The sequence below is a fragment of the Octodon degus genome, unplaced genomic scaffold (genome assembly GCF_000260255.1).
Source record: "Octodon degus isolate 3935 unplaced genomic scaffold, OctDeg1.0 scaffold00189, whole genome shotgun sequence".
Classification (NCBI taxonomy): domain Eukaryota; kingdom Metazoa; phylum Chordata; class Mammalia; order Rodentia; family Octodontidae; genus Octodon; species Octodon degus.
Genome location: NW_004524765.1, coordinates 926,896 through 936,879, shown reverse-complemented (window position 1 = coordinate 936,879; position 9,984 = coordinate 926,896). Strand labels below are relative to the sequence as shown.

Here is a 9,984-nt window from a genome sequence, read left to right as displayed (position 1 = left end):
GGCAGCCTCTCTGGCTTCCAGATGAGCTGAGGCCCAGGTGGCCAAACCAGCGGTGCTGTGAGGCCTACGCCGGCGCAGCAGGGCCAGGCTCCGTCCTCCACCTGGAAGGGCTGCGGTCTGGCTCTGCTGCGGATGACAGGCTGGCCTCGGGTGTGCCCAGAAACGCAGCAGCCCAGGAGCACCCGAGAAGAGAAAGGAGTCCATTTGCACCCAGCCAAAGAGAGGAAGAAACAAAGCAAAATTCGAAAAGTGCAAAGAAGGCCAGGCTCCCCCCAGCTTGCTGAGGGTGGAACATTTTTGTGGGCATTTTCTGGTCTTATTCCCAGATGTGAACCAGCGCCTGGCTGGCTGTGGTCCTCCGAGGAGGCCACCTCCACTGTCCCCAGGCAGGGGGGCCACCCGCACTTCTGAGGGTGGTGGGGACGGGGCTGTGGAGGGTGCGTAGCCAGGGGCCTGGCTCTGTGTTCCTCTAAGGAAAGCTCCGGGACAGGACAAGCTCTGTGGAGCCCGAGCCACGGCCCCCAGGGCAGTGGGTGATGATCTCACCAGGTTTTCCACTGTGACTTCCATGACTGCTTCCGGACAGAGCTGGAGCAGCTGAGCTTGAGAGAGTCAGGGTCACTGGCAGGGCTGGGTGACACTGTGCCAGGCTTGGGGTTTGCCAAGAATATCCCCACTTGATTCTTACAACAAGCACGCATGGAAGGCAGTGCTCTGTTCACTGCTTTGAAGATGAGAAAAATGAAGCAGAGAGAGGCTAAGTAATTCAGCCCAGGCCACACAGTGAATCGGAGACAAAGACAGGATTTGAGCCCAGATGTCTGCCTTCAGAGTGCTGGCTCTCAGTCACTCTGGAGTAATGTGGCTTGGAATGGCAGGCTGGGAGTGGATCTTGTGGAAATTGTGCTGGGTGCGGGGGTGCACACCTGCAGCCCAGCACTCTGGAGACTGCATCTCCGTGAGTTCGAGGCTAGCCTGGGCTGCACAGCAAGAGCCCAGCTCAGAAAGAGAAAAAAGTGCGTTATTTCCGAATGGTGGTGGGTTAACAAGGTGCAGGCTGGTGGTAGAGAGGACCTGGTCAGCGGTGGCTCCAGCAGGCAGGTGCTGTTCCCAGAGCCTCAGGCTCTGGGGTCTGGCCCTTGCACTGTGCCCCATCTCCTGGCAGAAGCACCTGGGCTGGACTTCAAGTCTTCTCAGGGACACGGTGGTGGCCATACTGTTTGGAGGGGGCACCTAGGCCAGGAGCCTCCCCACCCCAGGCTCAGAGCTCTGTCCCGATGGATAACAGGTCTCTTTGTGCATCCTGGGCCAGGCCTTCCACAGAGCCCTGACATTTTGATGTGGTGGCCAGAGGTGGGGTGCACAGGGGTCCCCTGCACCGCTGCAGGCACAGCTCATTGCTTTGTGCTGCTACATGGACGCAGTGTGTCTGAAAATGTGTGTGCTTGGAGTTTTGAAACAATTGTTACAGTACAAGTCACTGCCCTGAGCCCCTCAGAAGTGTGCCCCTCCCTTCAACGCTCTTTTCCCATCATCCTTGCCACTTTCTACAGCGGTTCTGGAGTCCTCTTTCCTGAGCATCTTTGGTTGTGCTGTCTTTGCTGCCTCGGTGTCCCAAATCGATTTAAAACACATTTGCGGCCTCTGTGAGCTGCCCTCTTCTGGGTGGCTCTCCGCACAGCGGTCACTGGATTTTCGATCAGACCTCATAAAGATCCTGAGGAAAGAGGACTCCAGGACAGCTTCAGAAGAGGGTGAAGATGAGGGGAGGATTTTCAGGGGATTCATGGCATGTGCCTTTTACTGTAATAAACTTCTAAAAATGTACAGATTCATCACATTCAATCTCGTGGCCAGTCCACCAAAGCTGAGTTCTGTAGCTGCTGGCCCAGAGATGCCCTAGCCTGGGCTCACCCTTCCTTGGAGTGTCCAGCAGAAGGAAGGACTGCCTCCCTGCCTGGAGGGCTGTGGCAGGGCCTGGCGGCCCCTGCTGCAGTGGATGTGAGCAGGCGCCCGAGGGAGGTATGCATTCTCCTAAGGGAGAAATGGCTCCTTCTTTATTGGTTCTCACAGAGCATTCCTGGAAAAGTTGAACCTCGTTGCTGGGCATCTGAAGGGGCGGGCACTTGGGATCAGAGTTACTTGCTTGCTCTCTCCCCCCCACCCCTTTCTTTCTTGGATATAGGGTTGTGCTACACAGCTCAAACTCATTCAGATGCTCTTTTCTCAGCCTCTCCAGTTCTGGGATTACAGGCATTTCAGGGGCCAGCACAGCATGTGGTACCAGAGATCAAACCCGGGTCCATGCACTTGCCAGGCAGGTGCTTAGACCGCTGAGCTATCTCCCCAGCCCAAGGAGTCCTAGGTTTTACCAGGATCTGGGGGACAGATTATCAAAGCATGGTCCCAGGAGGAAGGAGGCTGCCAGCAGGGGGCAGCAGAGGGACAACTCCCAGGTGAGGTCCAGTGTGAATCCACCTCACCCAGTGAAAGAGCTAATTCTGAGAAAAATTGGGATTATGCTGCAGGTGCCCTCTCTTCCTCCCTTTTTAATTTTTGACAAAGCCAAATATTTTGTTCTATGACTGCTCAAATAGCCTTTCCTTTGATGGTGGTGGCCACAGCCTTGGAGGTTATAGTTAGCCTACCGATGGCTCATGCCCTATCAGACCCAGGCTGAAGCCTCACCAGCACCTGCTCCTTGCACCCTCGGCCTTGCCTAATGGAGTAGGTGCTGGTGTTGTCCCTGTGTCACACACAAGGAAATTGTGGAATTGGTGAGCTCAGTAATGTGCCTGAGGTCTTGTGGCTGGAAGATGTGGACTTGGGATTTGAACTCTTGGAACTGCGTCGATGAGCACAGTCATGAGGACGCCAGGAGCCCCCTGTTGAGAGCTGACCCTTTAGGGTGGCATCTCCAATCATTTCATGGGGCAACATGCTGACCGCAGCTATCTGGGAGGCCGAGGCAGGAAGATTGCAAGTTCAAGCCCAACCTGGACAGTGTAGTGACTTTGGGAGACCCTGCCTCAAAATAGCTCAGCCCAAAGGCCCTGAGTTTGATATCCAGTACTCCACCCCCACCAAATAACAAGACCACTGAGGGATAAGCAAATAGCATTCATAAATGTCATTGTCCGTTTGTGGCCTGTGGAGAAACAGTAGCTGTGTTTTAAGATCAGTATTTAATGCACTAAAATCTTTTTTTTTTTTTTTAATGCACTAAAATCTTGATGTCCCTGGTCTGTGGCATCCCCATGAGTCTGGGGCAGCTCTGCTTGAACAACACTGGAAAAGACCCGAATCCACTGTGTTGGGGAAGAGGATGGCACAGTGATGGTGCCGAACCCTGGCACCACGCTGCGTGACCCCCGCAGATGGCGCAGAGTGGGGGCAGGCCCCGAGTGTTCCAGCTGGGAAACTCAGGAGGAGTCAGACAGTCGTTTCCAGCCCCGGGGTGATCTGCCCGTCGTTCTCACCCCATCCTGACTATTCACACAGCAGGGTCTCCCTAACACTGGCCTCCTCTGTCTTTCTGTTTTCTGTTTCCTGCTCCACTCTGGGAAGAACATGGGAGGCTCCAGAGACCTAGTTCTGAGTCCTGCTATGGCCTCTAGCTTATAGGATGTCTGTCCTCAAGTATCTTGCAAGGCCCTATAAGGTGGCATGGAAACACCTGCTAAAATATACCTGGTGTTATGGTTTGTGCCTGGATGTCCTCAAAAAGCCTTATCCCATCATTGGGGCAGGCTTTTTGGAAGAGGCTGAATCTAGTTTGTCACTGATCCATGGTCCAATGCTGGGATTAAGGGTGTGCATGCTACACCTGCCCTAGGGCAGGTAGCCTGCGTACACTATAAGGGACAGAAAGCGGCTTGCTCTTTCTTGTCTCTTACTGCTTTTGCTATCCTCCAATGCCATGAAGGATTGTCCCTCTGCCATGTGCCACCCTACTTGGGAGCCAGTGGATTATGGACTAAAACCTTTGTAAACTGTGAGCTAAGTAAACCTTTCCCTCTTTAACTTTGAGTATTGAGCATTTTGACTCAGCAATAAGAGAAAAGAAACTAAGCACACGGAAAGCTGGACATGGTAGCATATGGTTGTAACCCCAGCACTCAGGGAGGCCGAGGCAGGAGTGCAAGTTTGAGTCTAGCTCCTGCGACTTTGTGCAACCCTGTCTCTAAATAAATAAGTAAATAAATGGGCTGGGGGGCCAGGGAGACAGTTCAGTGGCAAAAGCACCTGACTGGCATGTGCAAGGTCTTGAGTTCCATCCCTGGTGTAAATAAATAAATGAATAAGTTGAGGACATAGCTCAGTTCAAAGGACCTGGATTCGATTCACAGAAACAAAAAGCCTGGAACCAAGGGAGTGGCTCAGCGGTGTAGCACGTGTACAACACCTTGGTCTCCAGCCCTGACTGTGCCCCCCTGGCTGGGCTGAGCCCCACTACCACACTGACCCCATTTCTGCCTTTGGGATCTCAGTGTCCCACTGTACCCACTGGGCTGTGCTGCCGTGGTAAAGGCCCTCTCTGTTTTCTCTCCTCCGAGGACCCAGATGACGCCCGCTGGAGCCTGGCTGTGCTGGGCCTCCCTCCTGCTCCTGTCCAGGCCGTCCCAGTCCTGCCCCTTAGGCTGCGACTGCTTTGTGCACGAGGTGTTCTGCTCCGATGACAAGCTGGCTGTCATTCCACCAGACATCCCACCGGACACCACAGACCTCGTCTTTGTGGAGACTGCCTTCACCGAGGTGGCACCCTGGGCCTTTGGCGGCAGCCCCAACCTCACCAAGTTGGTTTTCCTCAACACTCAGCTCCGGAGTTTCAGACCTGATGCCTTTGTGGGGCTGAGCCAACTGAGGGACCTGGAGGTCACTGGCAGCACCTTCAACCTCAGTGGCAACACCTTTGCCAACCTGACCTCGCTGGGCCAGCTCACCCTGAGCTTTGACAAGCTGTACTCCCTGCCCAAGGACCTGTTCCTCGGCTTGGACACCCTGGAGTCCCTCCAGCTACAGGGCAACCAGCTGCGGACCCTGCCCTGGGGAATCTTCCGGTCCCTGCGGCGTCTGAAGTCCCTCAACCTGGGGCAGAACCACCTGGAGTGGCTCCCAGGCGGGCTACTGCACCCACTGTCTGGCCTGCGGTTCCTGAGGCTCAGTGACAACCAGCTGTCCCAGGGCCTTCCCCGGGGCATCTTTGCCACCCTGCGCAGCCTGGAGGAGCTGTTCCTGGACAGCAGTGCCCTCCGCGAGCTGCCCCCAGAGCTGTTCTCCGGGCTCTTCCGCCTGGAGCGGCTGTGGTTGCAGCACAATGCCATCAGCCACCTGCCGCCCACTGTCTTCTCTGACCTGGGCAGCCTGACCTCCCTGAGCTTGCAGGGCAATGCACTGCGGACACTGCCTGCCGACCTATTTACCCACACACCGCACCTGCTCAGCCTGTCACTGTCCCACAACCAGCTGGTGACGATTGCAGAGGGCGCCTTCACCAACCTGTCCAGCCTTGTGTCCCTCACGCTCTCGCACAACGCCATTGTGCAGCTCCCCGCTGGGGTCTTCCGGGACCTGCAGGGGCTGGTCAAGCTGTACCTGGGCAGCAACAACCTGACGGCCTTGCCGCCTGGCCTCTTCCACAACCTGTCCAGCCTTGAGCTGCTCAACCTGTCCCAGAACCAGCTGAGCACGCTGCCGGAGGGCCTCTTCAGCACCAACCACAACCTCTTCAACCTCGCCCTGCACGGCAACCCCTGGCAGTGTGACTGCCACCTGGCCTGGCTCTCCAGCTGGCTGCACGTCTGGAGCGACCCGCTGCTCCACATCAATGCCTACTGCGCGGGGCCTGCCTACCTGCGAGGCCAGCTGATGCCCTCCTTGAAGGAAGAGCAACTGGTGTGCCCTGCCTCCGGTCACCTGGGGCTGGACCACAGGGTGGTGGGGGGAGGCTGGGGCTCAGAGGCAGAGGACAAGGCCGCCTGGAGCAGATGCACCTACAGCAATGCCGAGGGCACCGTGGTGCTCTCCTGTGATGAGGCCCAGTGTCGCTGGCTTAGTGTCCAGCTGTCTCCCCGGCAGGGCGAGGGCTTCCTGGACATGAGGCCCAATGCCACTCAGGGGTGGGACCTGAGGTCCAGCTGTGGCTCTGTGAGGGTCACTGTGTCAATTGAGCCTCTGGCAGCAGGGCCCTAGGAGCTCAAAGAGCCAGAGGCCTGGGCAGGTAGGGGTCTGAGGGAGCTGAGTGCTGGAAGCTTTGGCTTTTGGGGTACAAGGGACGTGGTGACACCTCCAGCATTGGGGAGGTAGCAGCTGGTCCCCTCCCTTTTTCCCTTGCTGTTTTCCTCTTGGAATCTGAAATGATCAAGGCCTCCAAGCGCCTTGTGAATGCCCCGGAGAGCCGTGCCAGGGTCAGAGAGCACTTTCCCCAAAGTTCCTCTTATTTTGTCCCAGTCCACTGTCCCCCCACTTGGCATCCTAGCTGGGAGAGATGATCCCCACTATCCCAGTTGTGAAACCCAGAGGCCCCTCACCTTTGACCCCCAGTTCAGAAGCCAGATGTCTGTTCCAATTTCTTTATTTTAATGGATCAGAGGATAAACTGGGACCACAGAGGCAGCGGGGGCCAGGAGCTGGGCCGTGGCCTGGTGTCTTGTGGGGAGACAGACTTCACTGTGTCCACCTCCTTGGTGCACTCAGGAGAAAGGACAGCAAGCTGGTGTCTTGGGGGGGGGGTCTGCCCAACCAAGGGCCTTCATGACCTGAGGCCCCAGAGGGCAGTAGGGCTTTGCCAGCTGGGCACCGAGATGGCAGCTCCCTGAGAAGGACGAGGGCCAGATGACAGGACGATGGTGGCAGGGCAGCCCGCCCTGGCTCTGGCTTGCTCCTAGAGCCTGATTCTGTGGGCTCCTTTGCTAGACTTGCTCCCACTCGTTCGGGGCACTGCTCCTGACCCAGCCCTGTCTTCTTCACTGTCCCTCAGCCTCTGCCACTACCCGCACCCGACCTCCTCAGGGTCTCTGCTGTCCCATGTCATGCAGCCCAGAGCCAAAGGCCCCTGGACACTGGTGTCCCCAATCTCCTCCTGGGGCTCAGCCTGGCAGCCCCACATTCCAGGTCAGCCACTGGTGTCTGGACTGAGCTCTGACCCTGCTCCTCCTGGGTCCCTGCCCTAGACCTGGAGGCTCTGCACCAAGCATTTTCCTTCCCCTACCCCACCCTGAGGGCCACTACTGGCTTCTCCAGCCCTGCTGGCCACCCTGCACTGAACACAACACAGGACTCCACTGGATTTTGGGGTGGTAACCTGGTCAACAGGCTGGGTGGGCATGGCCTGAGGCACAATGGGCCACCTGAAGCTCAGGGTTTGGGGGAGACACTGGGAGAGAAAACACAAAACAGAAGCCCACGTGTGCTGGCACCAGGGCCCAGAGGGGGCCTAGGCCTAGTGACAAGCAGCTCGGGGAACCCACATTCTTCTTGGTTGGGCAAGGAGGCCAGGCGCAGAGGAAGGGCACAGGCGGCCTGGGCAGGGGGCCGAGATCCACAAGGCAGGGCCCGGGCCAGGCTGCAGTGGGGCTGGAGCTGGGAGCTGACTGCAGTGTGGGGGACAAGGGCACTGTGCAGCCACAGTTGGCCAGGAGGTCCAAGCTGGGCCAGGAGCAGGGAGGACTGAGGCAATAGCCAAGACGATGGGACACGGTGGAGGAAGCTTGCCACACACAGGTGGGCAGAAGGTCTGGCCACGCGTGCAGAATGTGGCAGGCCGGAGACCAGGCAACTGCTGTGGAAATCCTCAGAAAGCCCCAAGGAGAAATTCCATTCCACCCAGTAATTCCATTACTTCCCTCCTGGACATCATCCTTAAAACGCGAAAGACATCTGGTGACTGTCATCCATGTCTGCCCATGTGTACTGCAGCTCAATTCATGACAGCTAACTCTTAGAAAGAGCCCCTGAGGCCATCGGCAGATGAATGACAAAGTGCATTTCCGCAGTGGGACAGTGGGGCACTCCTGTGATGCAGGAAGGACAAGGCGCATCATCTGCAGGAAAGTGGATGCTCTTGCCCGCAAGCTTAAGTGAAGTAATCCAGACACACAAGCTTGCATTTCCCTGGCTGCCTTTTGTATGAGATACCCAATACACAAATAAATTAAAGAACAAAATAAAAACATAGTAGGAAGCAGGGAAATAGATCTTTGGCAAAAGGGACAGGGATGGAAAGGTGGAGGGAGGAGAAGAGGAGGGAAGGAGGAGTGGAAAAGGATTTGAAAGGTGCCACCCCTGTGCCCAAGCCCCTCAGGAGTGTGCTTGTGAAACCAAAACTGAAAGATGAGAGCAAAGCAGAGCTTGCAAGCTGAGCGGTGCCGAGTGTGGTCGGCTGGGGTCCTGGGCAGCAGCGCCTGAGGCTGCCCACTAGTGAGGACCACAGTCCTGCTGCTGTGGGCCCAAGAGCTGGCTGGGGAGCTGCAAGTGTGTGTGTGTGTGTGTGTGTGTGTGTGTGTGTGTGTGTGTGTGTTGGGGGGCAGACAGGAAGGGGACACGGGAACCTCGTCTCTCCCCTGGGTGAGTGAGGGGCGCCATGAGGCTGTGACCCAGGATGAAGACAGCACAAGAGGAACGGAGGGCCGAGGGCCACAGCTGACAGGAATCACGACTTCTCCTCCACCTCCCGTGGGGCGTTTTACCAACCCGCTTCCAGAGGCCCCGACTGACTCTGGTTTAAGGTGGGTGTGGTGGCACACACGGGTCATCCCAGCACTTGGGAGGCTGCAGCAGAGGATTGATGTGAGTTCCAGGCCAGCCTGGACTGCAGAGTGAGACCCTATTTCAAAAAACGAAAACCAGGCAAACAGCAAGGAGAAGAAGCAGATGCCCCAACCCGCTCAGGTCTGCTCCCAGAGTCACTCGGTGTAACAACGATGGTGACACACTTCCCAGGGCCGGAAGTGTGGCCTGAGGGGCTGGAAAGTCTCACTGTGCCAGGGTGAAACCACCAGTATTTCAGGACAGGGTCATGCTAAGCTATGGGGTTGTGATCCTCCTGCCTCAGCCTCCCAGGATTGCAAAGACTGAGCCACCATACCTGGCTGAGGATGCTCTTGGTTTTGGAGAGCTCACCGTGAAGCAGTGTACTTGGCACCTGCAGCCTCGCGCGTGGCATGTGTGTCCCTCAAAGGCGCCCCAAGACCACGTGGAGTGATGGGCCTGCGCCATGCAGGTTTGCCCTCAGGACTACTCCGAGAGCCTTAGGACCACAGGTCACACTCGCCTGATGATGTTCTTATCCCCTGCGCTAAGTGACGCTGGCGGGAAAGGCAAAGGTCAGACACTCGGAGTTTTTCCTCATTTTCCGCCTGTCTCAAGCCGCAGTTGGCCAAGTGTGGTCTCAGGACGCCCCCTGGTGGCCGCTTTGAAGAATGGCTCTCACAGTGGCCCAGGGACGCTCAGAGTGCTGGTGTCTCCTGGGAGTGAGGAAGGACCAGGTCCCCTGGACATAGGGGGAAAAATTGGGAAAGTGGTGGGATGAAAATGTGGCGCGCTCCAGATGGTCCTAGGTGTGTTGTATGTCCTGCACAACACTGGCCTGCCCATGCTTCCTGTGATTTCTCAAAGTGCTACCAGTCAGCAACACGGTTCAGGCCAGGTCCGTGAGAACAGCAGCCTGGGCTCCACTCCTGTGAGTCTGTGTCTACCAGACATGCCAGGCTGTGTGCACAAGGTGTGTGTGTGGGGGGTCCAGGCCCAGAAGAGAATGCTCTGTGCTCCCCTCTTAGAATTCTATCAAGAGTTGCTCAGGGTTGGGGAGATAGCTCGGCAGTCTAAGTGCCTGCCTGGCAAACGCAAGGACCCGGGTTCGATTCCCAGTACTGCATGACATGCTGGACCCAGAATACTGGGTGTACCATGTGGATCTTGAAACCAGGCATGGTGGCACATGCCTGTAATCCCAGCACTGGGGAGGCGGAGACAGAAGGATCACTA

The 9,984-nt window shown here is 56.9% G+C and overlaps 1 protein-coding gene across 1 annotated transcript in view; it reads left to right on the top strand.

Annotated features, from left to right (window-relative positions):
• Positions 1 to 8,155, top strand: part of Cpn2 (carboxypeptidase N subunit 2) — a 10,429-nt gene extending 2,274 nt beyond the window's left edge. The window contains exon 2 of the mRNA XM_004643991.2: positions 4,557 to 8,155. Coding sequence (XP_004644048.1) covers positions 4,564 to 6,192 — 1,629 coding nt within the window. The 5' untranslated portion in view covers positions 4,557 to 4,563 and the 3' untranslated portion in view covers positions 6,193 to 8,155. The remainder of the gene's footprint in view (positions 1 to 4,556) is intronic.
• The last annotated feature ends 1,829 nt before the right edge of the window (positions 8,156 to 9,984 follow it).